The 19,393-nt window shown below is 38.7% G+C and overlaps 1 protein-coding gene across 1 annotated transcript in view; it reads right to left on the bottom strand.

Annotated features, from left to right (window-relative positions):
* The window catches only part of PDK3 (pyruvate dehydrogenase kinase 3), a 301,385-nt gene that overhangs the window by 181,040 nt on the left and 100,952 nt on the right, over positions 1–19,393 (bottom strand). The window contains exon 2 of the mRNA XM_053706421.1: positions 1,824–1,965. Coding sequence (XP_053562396.1) covers positions 1,824–1,965 — 142 coding nt within the window. The remainder of the gene's footprint in view (positions 1–1,823; positions 1,966–19,393) is intronic.

The raw sequence follows: 19,393 nt of genomic DNA, 5'->3' as shown, positions 1-19,393 counted from the left end.
GTAAAAATGTAGTCATTATTCAGATAGAGCACACAATTGTTTACACACACACAGTGAGTGCAGTCCCTCCTTTTGCAATATGTGAACTATCTTTGAATTGAAACCCTGGTTGATGTTCATTGGGAAGTGGGAGTATATAGTTAAACTCATACATGGCAGCATCTTTATTTTTAAATAAAATTACTGCACTAGGCAGTATTGTGGGCTAACGTTGGTGGGAGTGGGGTGTTCTCAATGTAAAGGCACTTTTTAGTGCTGTTTTCTTTCTGTCAAAGGGAACTGTGTGTTCCCTGTAAATATATATGTATATGCTTATTTACATATATATTTACACATGTATATGTGTTAATATGAGTATATATACATATTAACACATACATATATATGTATATAATCATATACATATATATTTAGCATTGCTGCCCATCGCTGCGCTACTTACCCCCTGAGCTGCACGAGTTCTGGTGCTGTGTATGACGGCATCAGAATGAGGCTCCCATAGGAGCCTATGGAAGGGCGCTCTTGTGAGCTGAAAACTTGTAATACCAACGCACATTATCGTGCATTGGTATTACACATAGGAGCGCAAATATCGCTTTCATCAAAGGGATATTAAGCGCTTCACTTGTAATATGGCCCTATTTCTCTTTCTTCATATCCATTTGATAAAGGAGTCAGGAGGATTAGGAAAAGTCATGGCTTATGTTTTATCAAAAAACCCAGTGATTGCGGTGTCCTTCAGTGGAAAATGGATTGTGGCTATATACTGCCTTCGCCAAGCACCCTGGTTGATGTAATGGGTGGATGAGTGCAATCAAGTAAGGAACAAATATTAAAAGTATATGGGGACAAATTATAAAAGGGTGGACGAGGACATGATCCGCTGTAGCGAATCATGTCCGCCACACATCGATAAATGCAGACAGCATATGCTGTTGGCATTTATCATTACACAAGCATTTCTAGTGAAATGCTTGTGCAATGCCACCCCCTGCACATTCGCGGACAATCGGCCGCTAGCAAGGGGTGTTAATCAATCTGATTGCAACTTTATCCAAAATCTGGATCTGCCATACCCACATTACAGATGTACAACCCACAAGTCAATAGATCAATGCTATCTATCCTAACATTCCCTAAAGTATATGATCCAACAAATGAAAATGCCTGATGTCAAGGATAAACAAGATTACAAATAGTGTATGTATACCACCTGATACCACCTGATACCAGCAGGAGTGGTCCTAGAGAATTGCCAATCATGTCAGTGCATTACTGCACATTTAACAGGCTAATCCCGCTCAGATGACCACTCTCACAAAGGGTGGGACCCCTATGTTAACCCAACAGGTCCCAAATACTAAATGCAATCCCTTCTCTTTCCTCTGATTGGTCAGAAGACATAGTCCCCCTATACCCCACACCTCTTGGGGTTGTGCCAGATCATAAAGCATGTGTGTGTACATAAATATGAATATGTATTTATTTCACACACACATATAACTTATATAATAACACAATAAAAGTTGTATTTGTACATCACAGCTACGATGCCCAGAAAGGATGCAGTCACACCAAGCTAAATTTTAGATGTGGTTGTTGGTTGCCGCTGGGGGAATAGAGGGCACCCATGAGTGTCTAGGTTACTCTGAACCAATGCCTTATTTTAAGGCGCCAGTGACGTCCTGGTGCCTGGGTTTGTTAAGTCATTTTTTTATCAGCCCTTCTTTGATCTATAAGGAGTACATTTCATATAAAGAAAACAACATAAGCAAATTTAGTTCATGATTATTATCTTTAATGCATACTGAGTATCACCTCACCATGTGCGAACCAGATTCACAGAAGGTCTTTGAAGCAAGCTTTCAGGCAACAGATTAACCTCCTTTAGGGTATTTGCAATCCGTACAGGCAGTTCCTTGCGCAAGAAGAGGTATGATGTTTTTTCACAAGCGTTATTGCGACCTGTGAAGAAAAGACAATATGTCATACGTTAGACAGGAAAGCTTTATATGGGTCTGCAGAGTTAAATATTGCTAAACACGTGTTTTTCATGTTTAAAAGCCTGAGTTTACGCAAATGCTGACACTCAATAAAACCTAAAAAAAAACATTTAATTAAGTGGTCTTTTCTAGAATGAACATAATGGCATATTCAAAACTGAGAAATACAAACAATTCAGCAAATTAATAATAAAGGCCTAGATTACAAGTGGAACACAAAAATGCTAGCAGTATGGAGCGTTAACACTGTCGGCTCTCAATATATTGCGCTTCAACCCCGCTAGCATTTTGTGCTGCTATTACATGTCGGTGGATAATATTTATCTTGTGAGCAGCAGTATTGTTGCACATATTATACTACCGAGCGCACAATATATTTTAAACTTGGATTTGCAATATCAGCACAAAAATGCAAGCGGTAAGAACTGTTTTACAGCGATATTACTGTTCCATACTGCTTGCATTTTGGGTCACACTAATCTGACCCATGGGGGTAGATTTACCAAGCAGTGGATGCTAGCTACCCCCGTACTTTCCGGCTTGCCGGAAATGTAAGGTAAGAAGCAGCGGTCCTTAGACCGCTGCTCCTTAACTCATCCACCACCTCTGAGGTGGCGGACAGCAATCAGCCCAATCGGATACGATCGGGTTGATTGACACCACCTGCTAGCGACCGATTGGTCGAGAATGTGCAGTGGCCGGCATTGCACAAGCATTTCACTAGAAATGATTGTGCAATGATAAATGCTGACAGCATATTGTCCCCATAGAGTTCAATGGCAAGGAGTGAAAAAATATATGGTCTTATGAATTAGAGCAAGTAATTTTTCTACTACAATGTCCCTTTAAAAAACTTTGTATGCAGATTTTTTTTAACTACACATTCTAATTACTAATATTTATTATGCATATATAAAACATGTCTTTAGCTTCCTGTTAAGCTACAGTTTAGTAATAGTTTAAGTTACATTACACTATCTGTCCGAAAAGATCAACATTTAAAATACTCTGCATTGTATTACTACTGCAAAAGTCCCTTAATGTGTAACCGGAGACCCATTAGCAGGAGAATAGCGTAGTCCATTCAGCAAAATGCTCAGTTTAAGTATTTACTAAACAAAGCTAATTCTTACTTTGTGTTTTCCCCACACTTACAATATCTGCTAGCTTTCGTTAGCTGCCTCCTAATCAGAGGTTTCTTTCTCTTCAAGCACTTTAGCCTGAGATCCTGCATATTCTCTACTATTTTATTCTTGACGCAATATTCATTGAGAAGTTCCCTGCTGGGCTTTACTTTTATTTTTGTTGCTGCATAGAAGAATGCACAATAATTTCCTTAATGCCAGAAACCGTACCTCAAATCTCTAGTACAAAAGCAATTTCGTGATAAGAGTTCTAACGCCTTTTTGTGCCATCTACAATTGGAATTGTTCCCCTATTATAGTAACATTACCACTAGCGAACAAATGGCATATTGCATCGCCATTTACAGTAGATCCGATCCATTCTGCAACCAAAATATAGCCCAGAACGCTAAATAAAATGCCACTGTAGTAAATTTCTTTATGACCTGTAATTTTTTGAAGGCTTTTACAATTCTATTCATTGAATTCAATGAGAGAAAGAAAAGATTTTTATGAAATTGCCATGTAGAATGTGTGGTTAATTAAAGGCACAGCTTCATGCTATCTTCAAGGTATGGTTACAGTAATTTTATAAATCTTGCTCTAATCAGACAGCTGTGTTCCATTTTCTGTCTACTTTAACTTTTCCAACTCCCATTTCTAAATACTTTTTTTGTATGTGCCGCAACAAAGTAATTTTCTTTGAGCAAGAAAAGGTTATGTCCCAAGTTCAACCTTCACACCGGCAAACACAAAATGCTCCTCTATTTGTTCCAAAACATAAGCTTAGAATTGATGCACCAGATTCATACTGATTGAGCTTTCTGAATCCACACGGTTTTTATTTTTTGCTTAATAATCTACATTTACTAGCTGAATAGCAATCAAAACAAGACATTAAAGCCTTTGTCTGTCTTTGTTGCATTTAAAAGAGGGTATTTAAAAAAAATTGCAGGTTTGTTTTTGTTTTGTTTCTTTTTAATGGCAAATAGTGCTGCTTTCTTAAAGGGACACTGTACCTAAAAATTTATTTTCTAATTCAGAAAGATCATGCAATTTTAAGCAACTTTCTAATTTACTCCTGTTATCAATTTTTCTTCGTTCTCTTGCTATCATTATTTGAAAAAGAAGGCATCTAAGTTTTTTTTTGGTTTCAGATCTCTGGACAGCACTTTTTTATTGGTGGGTGAATTTATCCACCAATCAGCAAGGACAACCCAGGTTGTTCACCAAAAATGGGCCGGCATCTAAAATTACATTCTTGCATTTCAAATAAAGATAACAAGAGAAAGACGAAAATTTGATAATAGGAGTAAATTAGAAAGTTGCTTAAAATTTCATGCTCAATCTGAATCATGAAAGAAAATTTTTGGGTACAGTGTCCCTTTAAAGGAATAGTCTAGTCAATAGTAAGCTTTAATGATTCAGATACAGTATGCAATTTAAAGCAACTTTCTAATTTTTTCCTATTATTAATTTTTCTCCATTCTCTTGGTATCTTAATTTGAATGTAAGCTTAGGAGACGGCCCATTTTTGGTTCAGAACCTGGGTAGCACTTTCTGATTGGTGTCTAAATGTAGTCACCAATCAGAAAGTGCTACCCAGGTGCTGAACAAAAAATGAGCCAGCTCCTATGCTTACATTCTTGCTTTTTCAAATAAAGATAAAAAGAGAATGGAGAAACATTGATATTAGGAGTAAATTAGACAGTTGCTTAAAATTGCATACTGTATCTGAATCATGAAAGTTTCATTTTGACTAGACTGTAGGTCTGTTTTGTCCTCAACAGACCTACAGGAGTCGTTCCTGCTAACCAGTGAGCAGACATACCTTGTGTACCAGCTGCACACATACATCCACTCCCTTTTTGTTTCAATACAAACTTAACAGATTATTTTAAGATAGAAGGTACAGCCTCTGGGGACGATTTATCAAATGCCGGGCGGACATGATTAGCTGCAGCAGATCATGTCCACCCGGCATCACTAAATGCCGACAGCATACGTTGTCGGCATTTAACATTGCACAAGCATTTGTATTGAAAAGCTTGTGCAATGTCGCCCCCTGTACATTTGCGGCCAATCGACTGCTAGCAGGGGGTGTCAATCATCCCGATCGGATCAGGATGATTGCAGTCCGACACCTCAGAGGGGCGGACAAGTTAAGGAGCAGAAGTCTTATTGATGATTGCAGCATCCACTGCTTGGTAAATCTACCCCCAAATATACTAGCACCCTTGACAAACCCCACGCAGATCATGGAAAACTGGCATGAGCTATGAAAGGAGGGAAATGATGTGGTGAATGACCAAATGATCTACAATTATGTGATTAAAACTCACAGTATAATTTGTACTGTTTAAAGGGACATTAAACTGCTACACCTATAGTAGCTACTACTCACTATGCTTTTGCTCCTTAAATCCGTTGTCCTATTTTTAGCCATTACAGAAGACAGTTGGTAAAGTTCTACGTCTTTATCTTGGGCGCCACCATGTTAGTACGCGTGTATTGTGTTTTGAAACACTAGGATTGACTATTGAAACAAATAAAGGGGACATTCATTCATGAAGTATAAAATACTTCATGTAGAAAGCTACTTTATTTGTTTCAAGCAATCCCCAAACTTAGCTGCTCAGGCAGCCCACGGCAGATCGAAGTAAATCCTGATTTACCGCAAGGCTATTTGCTAAGAGGTGAAAACGTCACCTCTTAGCAAAATATTTTTTTGCCGTGGGCTGCTGTAGCAGCTAAGAAAGGCGATCGATTGAAACAAATAAAGGAGCTTTCTACATGAAGTATTTTATACTGCATGAATGAAAGTCCCCTTTATTTGTTACAATAGTCAATCCTAGCGTTTTAAAAACGCCAGGATTGACTTTCACTTTAAGGACCAGCACCGTATCCTGTATGGCGCTGCTGTCCTGGGCCTCTTTCTGCCGCAATCTCGCTAACAGAAAATTGTAATTAAAGGACAGAGGGGAGATGTGGGCCCTAGAAAAAGATTGCTTGGAGGGGAGAGGTGGGGAGAAAAAATAAAATAAAAAACATACATTTATATAAACTGGGAACTGGCAGACAGTTGCCAGTACCTAAGATGGCAGATACTAGTTAGAGAAGTGAGGGTTAGAGACCTGTTTGGTAGGGGGAGGGCAAGGGGGGGAATTCTATAATGCAGAAAATAAAAATTAATACAATTAAAGCACTAAAACTTCACATTGGCAAACTGTCTACCAGTAACTAAGATGGTGGTGACCAATGGGGGGTGAGGGAGATAAGAGAGCTGTTTAGGAGAGATCAGGTAGGGATCAGGGAGTGGGAGGTATCAGGTGAGAGGGTAATCTCTACACTACTGTAGATGTGCCAAGAAGTTTAATGAGAGACTGTGTTGTTGCAAATTATACTGAGGTTCCTCAAATATACAGCATCAGTCATTATCTTATTAGCAAGTGTAATTAAACATAATCATATAGAACTCTGCTACTAAAAGGTAACAAACATAAAAAAGATATAACACAAAAAAATCAAACAGAATAAAAAGTAACTATTTTAACCCCTTCCTGACCGGACTTATTTGTCTACATCGGAACATTTACCAAGCCACTATGGCTTCAGGACAGCCAAATGGCTAGGATGTTCCATGCAGTCCTAACGGCGCTAAAGCCCAGCGCAGTTAGGACAGCATGGAACATACTAACGGCAGAAAGGGGTTAAAGGGACAATATACACCAAATTTCATATAACTTCATGTAATAGACACTACTATAAAGAAGAATATGCACAGATACTAAATCTAAAAGTCCAGTATAAAACATTTTAAAAACGTATTTAGAAGCTCCTGTTGATGAGGTTAGTCTGGGACACCTACTGGAAGGGGCTGGAAAAACAAAAGGAGCAGACACTCCCTTCCCCCTCCCTTCCCTGCATATGAGAAGACAGATAACATAAACAGGAGCCAGCAGGAATCTGTAAACATTACCATATGGGTTATATAAATGGATCATCTACAAAACATTTATGCAAAGAAAAATCTAGTGTACAATGTCCCTTTAAATACTTGTAAAGGTTATAACATTTTTTTAATATACAATAAAAGAATGGCAATTGGTTTGCTTTCACTGGTTTCTTAATAAGAGCTTAGATATCCTTCAGATAATTCAGTCACTTGATTTGAATCTTCTGAAACATGACTACATAGCTGTTATTGCTAGAGCATGACTGGAGCATGGGGGAGTTGGCTCAAATCTCTGTTTTCATTGGATAAAGTTTGTTTCTAAACTATGAGTGGCAGCTTTCACTTTCAAAGGGCAACTAACACATAACCTTTCAACAAACTGCATCCAGGTGACCTTCTGACCTGTTATGACTGAATTTACATAACCACACAAACATTGCAAGCCGGCTTTTTTAATGGCTTGTGTTTCCTATTAAGGTAGAAATATTAAACAACGAAAGTCTAATAAAGTCTAATAAAATATATTTGTTATCTACTACAGATAATAGGCCTCACTATAAAAAAAATGATACAAAAGAAATGTGAATCATAAAAAAGTGTTTCATAAATAAGATTAAAAACATAAGTAAAAAGTCTGAGTTCAAATCCCAAACATAAAGGGATAGAAAGGTCAAAACTGAATGTGTGTCATACAAGCTCCTGCTGACTCACTGAAGTGTGCTGGTGCAGACACTCACTGAGTATGTGCACATGCCATTGAAAAACATACCTATTACTAGAAGCATGTTTGCTTCTATTTAAATGTAAATACACCCCATGCACATTTTTTTTTTTTTTTTACCTTTTTATCCCTTTAACCCCTTAACCCAAAAAGACGTACATATACGTTGTGCGGTGCTTTGCTGATCATACCACACAATGTAGGAAGAAGGAAGAAGCTCTAGGCATCCGCCCGCATATGGAACTGGAGTGTGATCATCTGCTGGTGCGGGAGGTGTGGGAGGGAATCCGGGAGGCGGGGTGGGCGGCCCAGCAGCGGAGGTGGGAGGACCCTACAATACAGAAAAAAAAATAAAGGGACAGGGAGGGATGGGGCAGCTAAACTACAGAAAAGGGGGTTGGAGGATACCTAAGTAAGGATCGAGGGAGGTGGGGGGACCACTACACTACAGAAGATTAAAAAAATATATAAAAAATATTAATATACATATATATATATATATATATATATATATATATATACAGGGAGTGCAGAATTATTAGGCAAATTAGTATTTTGACCACATCATCCTCTTTATGCATGTTGTCTTACTCCAAGCTGTATAGGCTCGAAAGCCTACTACCAATTAAGCATATAGCGCCAGAACTCTCCTACAAAGAGAATCTAGATGGATTTTCAACTTGGGACTATGACCCCAAGGGGGCTAAATGTGCATCTTGATTGGCACTGTTGCCTATAAGACTAGGTTAATAGCAGTCTGAGATTTTACACAGTTTGTGCCCATCTAGATTTTACTAGTAATGCGATGCTAACATAGTACTAATTCTATAGTAATAGAGAGAGTAATTTGAGACTTGTTCTATGATGTGAATTGTCCTTTGCACCTTTTTCTATTCTCTACAGGGAGTGCAGAATTATTAGGCAAATGAGTATTTTGACCACATCATCCTCTTTATGCATGTTGTCTTACTCCAAGCTGTATAGGCTCGAAAGCCTACTACCAATTAAGCATATTAGGTGATGTGCATCTCTGTAATGAGAAGGGGTGTGGTCTAATGACATCAACACCCTATATCAGGTGTGCATAATTATTAGGCAACTTCCTTTCCTTTGGCAAAATGGGTCAAAAGAAGGACTTGACAGGCTCAGAAAAGTAAAAAATAGTGAGATATCTTGCAGAGGGATGCAGCACTCTTAAAATTGCAAAGCTTCTGAAGCGTGATCATCGAACAATCAAGCGTTTCATTCAAAATAGTCAACAGGGTCGCAAGAAGCGTGTGGAAAAACCAAGGCGCAAAATAACTGCCCATGAACTGAGAAAAGTCAAGCGTGCAGCTGCCAAGATGCCACTTGCCACCAGTTTGGCCATATTTCAGAGCTGCAACATCACTGGAGTGCCCAAAAGCACAAGGTGTGCAATACTCAGAGACATGGCCAAGGTAAGAAAGGCTGAAAGACGACCACCACTGAACAAGACACACAAGCTGAAACGTCAAGACTGGGCCAAGAAATTTCTCAAGACTGATTTTTCTAAGGTTTTATGGACTGATGAAATGAGAGTGAGTCTTGATGGGCCAGATGGATGGGCCCGTGGCTGGATTGGTAAAGGGCAGAGAGCTCCAGTCCAACTCAGACGCCAGCAAGGTGGGGGTGGAGTACTGGTTTGGGCTGGTATCATCAAAGTTGAGCTTGTGGGGCCTTTTCGGGTTGAGGATGGAGTCAAGCTCAACTCCCAGTCCTACTTACCACCTTCTTCAAGCAGTGGTACAGGAAGAAGTCTAAATCCTTCAAGAAAAACATGATTTTCATGCAGGACAATGCTCCATCACACGCGTCCAAGTACTCCACAGCGTGGCTGGCAAGAAAGGATATAAAAGAAGAAAATCTAATGACATGGCCTCCTTGTTCACCTGATCTGAACCCCATTGAGAACCTGTGGTCCATCATCAAATGTGAGATTTACAAGGAGGGAAAACAGTACACCTCTCTGAACAGTGTCTGGGAGGCTGTGGTTGCTGCTGCACGCAATGTTGATGGTGAACAGATCAAAACACTGACAGAATCCATGGATGGCAGGCTTTTGAGTGTCCTTGCAAAGAAAGGTGGCTATATTGGTCACTGATTTGTTTTTGTTTTGTTTTTGAATGTCAGAAATGTATATTTGTGAATGTTGAGATGTTATATTGGTTTCACTGGTAAAAATAAATAATTGAAATGGGTATATATTTGTTTTTTGTTAAGTTGCCTAATAATTATGCACAGTAATAGTCACCTGCACACACAGATATCCCCCTAAAATAGCTATAACTAAAAAAAACTAAAAACTACTTCCAAAACTATTCAGCTTTGATATTAATGAGTTTTTTGGGTTCATTGAGAACATGGTTGTTGTTCAATAATAAAATTAATCCTCAAAAATACAACTTGCCTAATAATTCTGCACTCCCTGTATATATATATATATATATATATATATATATATATATATATATATATATATATATATATATATATATATATATATATAGTGTTTTATAGGTACTGGAAGACAGCTCTAACAATAGAGGGGAATGGTTAGAGTGCTGTTTGGAAGGAATCATGGTGATTGGAGGGTAAGGGGGGATCCAGCACAGCAGAAAATTAAAAAATGATAAGTTCATTTCTTTCATATTGGCAAGAGTCCATGAGCTAGTGACGTATGGGATATACGATCCTACCAGGAGGGGCAAAGTTTCCCAAACCTCAAAATGCCTACAAATACACCCCTCTCCACACCCACAATTCAGTTTAACGAATAAACAAGTAGTGGGATGATAGAAAAAGGAGTAAAAAAGCATACAAAAAAGAGGAACTGGAAATATAATTGTGCTTTTATACAAAAAATCATAACCACCAGAAAAAGTGTGGGTCTCATGGACTCTTGCCAATATGAAAGAAATTAATTTATCAAGTAAGTTCTTACTTAAAGTATGTTTTCTTTCATGTAATTGGCAAGAGTCCATGAGCTAGTGACGTATGGGATATAAATACTCAAGATGTGGAAGTCCACAGAAAAGTCACTAGAAAGGGAGGGATAAAATTAAAACAGCCATTTTCCGCTGAAAAAAATGAAATCCACAAAAAAATAAGTTTTTCTCAAAAATTACAAGAAAAAAACTTAAAAGATTTGCAGAAGAATCAAACTGAAATAGCTGCCTGAAGAACTTTTCTACAAAAGACTGCTCCAGAAGAAGCAAATACATCAAAATGGTAAAATTTAGTAAATGTATGCAAAGAAGACCAAGTTGCTGCTTTGCAAATCTGATCAACTGAAGCTTCATTCTTAAAAGCCCAAGAAGTGGAGACTGATCTAGTAGAATGAGCTGTGATCCTATGAGGCGGGGACTGTCCCATCTCCAAATAAGCCTTATGAATCAAAAGCTTTAACCAAGATGCCAAAGAAATGGCAGACGCTTTCTGACCTTTCCTAGAACCAGAGAAGGCAACAACTAGGTTAGAAGTCTTCCTAAAATCTTTAGTAGCTTCAACATAATATTTGAAAGATCTTACAACATCCAAAGAATGCAAAGATCTTTCAAGAGCATTCTTGGGATTAGGACACAAGGAAGGAACAACAATTTCCCTACTAATGTTGTTAGAATCCACAACCTTAGGAAGAAATTTAAACGAAGTCCGCAAAACAGCCTTATCCTGATGAAAAATCAGAAAAGGTGACTCACAAGAGAGAGCAGACAATTTGGAAACTCTTCTAGCTGAAAAGATAGCCAAAAGAAACAACACTTTCCAAGAAAGTAGTTTAATATCCAAAGAATGCATAGGCTCAAAAGGAGGAGCCTGTAAACTCTTCAAAACCAAATTAAGACTCCAAGAAGGAGAGATTGATTTAATAACTGGCTTGATACGAACCAAAGCCTGAACAAAACAGTGAATATCAGGAAACTTAGCAATCTTTCTATGAAATAAAACAGAAAGAGTAGAGATTTGTCCCTTCAAAGTACTTGCAGACAAACCTTTATCCAAACCATCCTGAAGAAACTGTAAAATTCTAGGAATTCTAAAAGAATGTTAGGAGAATTTATGAGAAGAACACCATGAAATATAGATCTTCCAAACTCGATAATAAATCTTCCTTGAAACAGACTTATGAGCCTGTAGCATAGTATTAATCACTGAGTCAGAGAAACCTCTATGTCTAAGCACTAAGCATTCAATTTCCATACCTTCAAATTTAACGATTTGAGATCCTGATGGAAAAACGGAACTTGAGACAGAAGGTCTTGTCTTAGAGGAAGTGGCCAAGGCTGGCAACTGGACATCCGGGCAAGATCCGCATACCAAAACCTGTGAGGCCACGCTGGTGCTATCAGAAACACATATGATTGTTCCATAATGATCTTGGAGATCACTCTTGGAAGAAGAACTAGAGGCGGAAAGATATAAGCAGGTTTGTAAAACCAAGGAACTGCTAAAGCATCCACCATCTCCGTCTCAGGATCCCTGGACCTGGATAGGTACCTGGGAAGTTTCTTGTTTAGATGAGAAGCCATCAGATCTATTTCTGGAAGACCCCACATCTGTACAATCTGACAAAATACATCTGGATGGAGAGACCACTCCCCCGGATGTAAGGTCTGACGGCTGAGATAATCCGTTTCCCAATTGTCTACACCTGGGATATGCACCGCTGAAATTAGACAAGAGCTGGATTCTGCCCAAGAAAGTATCTGAGATACGTCTTTCATAGCTAGGGGGACTGTGAGTCCCACCCTGATGGTTGACATATGCCACCGTTGTGATATTGTCCGTCTGAAAACAAATAAATGGTTCTCTCTTTAACAGAGGCCAAACCTGAAAAGCCCTGAAAATAGCAGAGTTCTAAAATATTGATTGGTAACCTCGCCTCTTGAGGTTTCCAAACCCCTTGTGCTGTCAGAGATCCCCAGACAGCTCCCCAACCTGAAAGACTTGCATCTGATGTGATCACAGTCCAGGTAGGACTATCTGGAAACCTAAAAAGGTGACCCTTGTCTGAGGAATCAAGAAACTCTTTGGTAAATTAACCCTTCAACCATGTATTTGAAGAAACAACACTAGTTGATTTGTGTGAAATTCGGCTAAATGTAAAGACTGAGCTAGTACCAAGATATTGTCCAAATAAGGAAACACCACAATACCCTGTTCTTTGATTACAGATAAAAGGGCACAGATAAATTTCAAAAAGATCCTTAGAGCTGTTGCTAGGCCAAATGGAAGAGCAACAAATTGGTAATGCTTGTCTAGACCGATAGTGGTTTTGATGAATCGGAATGTGAAGATATACATAGTAACATAGTAGATAAGGTTGAAAAAAGACCGAAGTTCATCGAGTTCAACCTATACAAATCTAAAATACTTACAAAAAGCTCCAGTTAAGCTTAAATAACCCCACTAAAAGGTGACTCATTTAATACTAGCCATCATATCCATGAATTTTGTTTATATACAGAAATGTATCCAGACTATTTTTAAATGTATCTAGGGTATTGTCATTCACTACCTCCTTTGGTAATGAGTTCCACAATTTTATTGCTCTTACAGTTAAAAAAACGTTTCCGTTGCAGGAGATTAAATCTCCTTTCCTCCAACCTTAAATTGTGACCTCTTGTCAGAAACAATTTTATAGGAATAAACAGAGCTTCTGCCATCTCTGATTATGGGCCTTGAATATATTTATATAAAGTAATCATGTCACCTCTCAAGCGCCTTTTTTCTAAAGAAAACAGACTCAGTTTGGCTAGCTTCTCCTCATAGGTTAATTTCTCTAATCCCCTTATTAGCATTGTGGCCCTTCTCTGAACTTTTTCTAGTTCTGCAATATCTTTTTTTGCGATCAGTCCCCAGAACTGCACTCCATACTCAAGGTGAGGTCTTACCAGGGCTTTATATAGTGACAGAATTATGCTTTCCTCCCTTGAATCAATGCCTCTTTTAATACATGCTAGTATCTTATTAGCCTTTGAAGCCGCTGCCCTGCATTGTGCACCCATCTTTAGCTTGTTATCTATTACTACTCCCAAATCCCTTTCCTCCTCTGTTTGGCTAAGTCTTGTCCCATTTAAAAAATACGTTGCCTGCTTATTTTTACTTCCAAAATGTAGAACCTTGCATTTTTCTGTATTAAATCTCATTTTCCATTTACTTGCCCATACTTCTAATTTTTTCAGATCCCTTTGTAATGAAAGTTCATCCTGCTCTGACCTAATGACCTTACTTAACTTAGTATCATCTGCAAAAATAGAGATGTCGCTATTTAATCCTTGCTCCAAGTCATTTATAAAAATATTAAAAAGAACGGGGCCCAGTACTGATCCCTGTGGGACTCCACTGATTACCTTTGTCCCATCTGAGTATGATCCATTTACTACTACTCGTTGCTCCCTATCTTTTATCCAGTTATTTATCCATGAGCTAATATTTTCAGCTATTCACAGTCCCTTAATTTTGTGCATTAATCTCTCATGTGGCACTGTATCAAATGCCTTTGCAAAATCTAACATATGCATCCTGTAAGTCTATCGTGGACATATAATGACCTTGCTGAACAAAATGCCAAATAGTCAGTATAGTCACCATCTTGAAAGTTGGGACTCTTACAAAACGATTCAAAAACTTCAGATCCAGAACTGTCCTGAATGAATTTTCTTTCTTTGGGACAATTAATCGATTTGAATAAAACCCCAGTCCCTGTTCCAGAAACGGAACTGGTATGATTACCCCTGAAAGCTCTAGATCTGAAATACACTTCACAAAAGCCTGAGCCTTCGCCAGATTTGCTGGACCATGAGAGAGAAAAAATCTTCTTACAGGCGGTCTTACTCTGAATCCTATTCGATACCCTTGAGAGACAATACTCTGAATCCACTGATATTGAACAGAATCTGCCCAAATGTCTTGCAATAATTTTAATCTGCCCCCCACCACCTGAACTGGATTGAGGGTCGCACCTTAATGCAGACTTGGGGGCTGGCTTTGGTTTCTCAAAAGGCTTGGATTTATTCCAACTTGAAGAAGGTTTCCAATTGGAACCAGAGTCTTTAGGGGAAGGATTGGTTTTCTGTTCCTTATTCTGTCGATAAGAACGAAAAACAATTTGAAGCTTTAGATTTAGCCTTAGATCTTTTATCTTGAGGCAAAAAAAAATCCCTTCCCCCCAGTGATAGTTAAAATAATTGAATCCAACTGAGAACCAAATAAATTGTTACATTGGAAAGAGATAGTAATCTAGACTTAGATACCATGTCAGCATTCCAAGATTTGAGCCAAAAAGCTCTTCTTGCTAAAATAGCTAAAGACATAGATTTAACATCAATTTTTATGATATCAAAAATGGCATCACAGATAAAATGACTAGCATGTTGAAGCAAACGAACAATGCTAGACAAATCAGGATCTGTTTCCTGTTGCACTAGGCTATTCAACCAAAAGGTTGATGCAGCTGCAACATCAGCCATAGAAATGGCAGGCCTGAGAATATAGCCAGAATATAAATAAGCTTTGCTAAGATAAGATTCAAGTTTCCTATCTAAAGGATCTTTAAAAGAAGTAGTGTCTTCCATAGGAATAGTAGTACATTTGGCAAGAGTATAAATATATTGGAAAAGAGATTAAACTTCTTGCACTATAAATCCAACAGCAAGGACCAGCACCACAGATGGATACTAGTTCCCTACAAACTAGCAAAAGGAATATTGAAGTGAAAAAACAAGTACTGTGGGCGCCTTAAAGGGCAGGTCAAAAAAATATATGAGTTGATTATGTCCTAATACATATGAAAAAAATCTTTTAACAAATGATAGGTAAATGATCAAGAATTTTTTTTTTTAACAAATGATAGGTAAATGATCAAGAAAAAAAAACAACAACAGCCAATTGAAATGAATGGTAAAATATAATTTAATTAGACTTTACTAAATGTATTAAAAGAGTTGTAAGCGAAATAATTCATACAATGAGATAAATATAAAAAGGCAATACTAAATGTACATAAATAAATGCATAAAAACTTGTTCATAAATGAGTAATTCTCTGTAAATGACCTATCTATGTAGAGAGAAGCCTCTGTATATCCCATACATCACTAGCTCATGCCAATTACATGAAAGAAATAATAATAATAATAATAATAATAATAATAATAATAAAAAAGCCTTACATTTTCATATTGGCAGATTATCTGCCAGTACCTAAAATGGGGGTTACCATTGGGGGTGAGGTAGCTGTTTGGGAGGGATCAGGAGGTGGGAAATATAAGGTAGGAGGGTAATCTCTACATTAAAGCTAAGATTAACCTTACAAGTAACCTAATTAACCCCTTCACTGTCGGGAAAAATAGAAGTGTGGTGAGCAGCTGCAATTAGCGTCCTTCTAATTACCAAAAAGCAATGGCAAAGCCAAATATGTCTGCTATTTCTAAACAAAGGGGATCCCAGAGAAGCAGTGCAGTACATTTCTGCCTTTTATATGTGCTTAGGGAAATTACAAACGCCTGTGTCGCCCTGCCTGGTTCTCAGTTTGCTTGTTTGAAAGCATGCATTATGTGGCTGCTGGTTAGGATCCCAGGAGGGTAGAGACTTTGACGTGGTCCTGGGGTTAAACAGTTTGGCGCCAAATGCAACTGACTCTCCCATTTTAATTTTAAATATTACTGTGTGCTTGTTAGAGAGTGCCAGGTTTTCTGTGTGTTGTGATAAAAAACAGGTGGGCTTTCATGTGCCTTGAACTCAACTATTTTCGATTTGAACGGGAGTTCTACCTGCAAATAGCAGATACTGCAATGGGGTCAAACATGGCCCCGTCATATGCCAACTTATTTATGGCTGAACTGGAAAAGGAGGGCACGGATCTCTTCAAAGATGGAAGAATACAGCTGTTTAAAAAGGTACATAGATGACCTGTTCCTCATATGGACGGACACGGAGGAACAATTACTAAGTTGGTTCGAGGAACTCAACAGGGTACATCCAAGTGTCAAATTTAAAATCAACTATGACCGTTAAGCAGTCGACTTCCTGGACATAATGATAATCAATCAAGACAATAACCTCATTATGACCCTCTATAGCAAACCCACTGATAAGAATTCAATCCTATGTGCTTCTAGTTGCCACCCTCTTAGCCTTAAAAGAGCATTACCCAACTCTCAGTTCAAGATGGTAGCCAGGAACAACACAAATGGGGACTTGAGAGACATGCAAATGTCTGAAATGGAAACTAAATTCCGCCGGAGGGGTTATCAAATGGATACACTGAATAAGAGTAGAGCATCTGCTGAAAAAGAGACGCAACATGAACTACTATATGGTACAAAGCTGAATGAGAAAGAGAACAAACTTACTTTTACTACCACCTACACTATGGGGAAAGAGGGGATTGCAAGAACCCTAAGAAACAACTGGACCTTGCTCACCACAAACAAGGACCTACCCTTTAAAGACATGTCACCACCTAGAATTGGATACCGTAAAGCAAGATCACTCAGGGACCAACTGATAAAAACAGACCCTAGCGGATTTTACATCAGTGATACCTGGTTGAAACCTAAACCAGGTTGTTTCCGATGTCTAGGTTGTACTACGTGTGGTACTTACTTTAGCCACCCATACTCCACAAGAAACTTCATCCAACACAGAGTGACCTGCACCACAAAATACATAGTGTATCTTCTACAGTATGTATGTGGGATATTTTACGTGGGCAGTGGATGACCTAAGGACTAGAATGGCAAACCACTGTTCTGCCATACGGTCTGCTATTGATAAAGGAACATTAGATCAACTCGTGGCCCGACACTTTGTCGAGGCTGGACACAAAGTGACAGATCTAAAATACATTATTATAAATCAAATTCCCCCACCCCGAGGGAGGCAATAGAGCCAGAACTCTCCTACAAAGAGAATCTAGATGGATTTTCAACTTGGGACTATGACCCCAAGGGGGCTAAATGTGCATCTTGATTGGCACTGTTGCCTATAAGACTAGGTTAATAGCAGTCTGAGATTTTACACAGTTTGTGCCCATCTAGATTTTACTAGTAATGCGATGCTAACATAGTACTAATTCTATAGTAATAGAGAGAGTAATTTGAGACTTGTTCTATGATGTGAATTGTCCTTTGCACCTTTTTCTATTCTCTACAGGGAGTGCAGAATTATTAGGCAAATGAGTATTTTGACCACATCATCCTCTTTATGCATGTTGTCTTACTCCAAGCTGTATAGGCTCGAAAGCCTACTACCAATTAAGCATATTAGGTGATGTGCATCTCTGTAATGAGAAGGGGTGTGGTCTAATGACATCAACACCCTATATCAGGTGTGCATAATTATTAGGCAACTTCCTTTCCTTTGGCAAAATGGGTCAAAAGAAGGACTTGACAGGCTCAGAAAAGTAAAAAATAGTGAGATATCTTGCAGAGGGATGCAGCACTCTTAAAATTGCAAAGCTTCTGAAGCGTGATCATCGAACAATCAAGCATTTCATTCAAAATAGTCAACAGAGTCGCAAGAAGCGTGTGGAAAAACCAAGGCGCAAAATAACTGCCCATGAACTGAGAAAAGTCAAGCGTGCAGCTGCCAAGATGCCACTTGCCACCAGTTTGGCCATATTTCAGAGCTGCAACATCACTGGAGTGCCCAAAAGCACAAGGTGTGCAATACTCAGAGACATGGCCAAGGTAAGAAAGGCTGAAAGACGACCACCACTGAACAAGACACACAAGCTGAAACTTTAAGACTTTTTCTAAGGTTTTATGGACTGATGAAATGAGAGTGAGTCTTGATGGGCCAGATGGATGGGCCCGTGGCTGGATAGGTAAAGGGCAGAGAGCTCCAGTCCGACTCAGACGCCAGCAAGGTGGAGGTGGAGTACTGGTTTGGGCTGGTATCATCAAAGATGAGCTTGTGGGGCCTTTTTGGGTTGAGGATGGAGTCAAGCTCAACTCCCAGTCCTACTGCCAGTTTCTGGAAGACACCTTCTTCAAGCAGTGGTACAGGAAGAAGTCTGCATCCTTCAAGAAAAACTTGATTTTCATGCAGGACAATGCTCCATCACACGCGTCCAAGTACTCCACAGCGTGGCTGACAAGAAAGGGTATAAAAGAAGAAAATCTAATGACATGGCCTCCTTGTTCACCTGATCTGAACCCCATTGAGAACCTGTGGTCCATCATCAAATGTGAGATTTACAAGGAGGGAAAACAGTACACCTCTCTGAACAGTGTCTGGGAGGCTGTGGTTGCTGCTGCACGCAATGTTGATGGTGAACAGATCAAAACACTGACAGAATCCATGGATGGCAGGCTTTTGAGTGTCCTTGCAAAGAAAGGTGGCTCTATATTGGTCACTGATTTGTTTTTGTATGTCAGAAATGTATATTTGTGAATGTTGAGATGTTATATTGGTTTCACTGGTAAAAATAAATAATTGAAATGGGTCTAATAATTATGCACAGTAATAGTCACCTGCACACACAGATATCCCCCTAAAATAGCTATAACTAAAAACAAACTAAAAACTACTTCCAAAACTATTCAGCTTTGATATTAATTAGTTTT

The sequence above is a fragment of the Bombina bombina genome, chromosome 3 (assembly GCF_027579735.1).
Source record: "Bombina bombina isolate aBomBom1 chromosome 3, aBomBom1.pri, whole genome shotgun sequence".
In the NCBI taxonomy this organism is placed as follows: Eukaryota; Metazoa; Chordata; class Amphibia; order Anura; family Bombinatoridae; genus Bombina; species Bombina bombina.
Note: the sequence above shows the minus strand (reverse complement) of the source record. Positions and strands in the feature narration are given on the sequence as shown.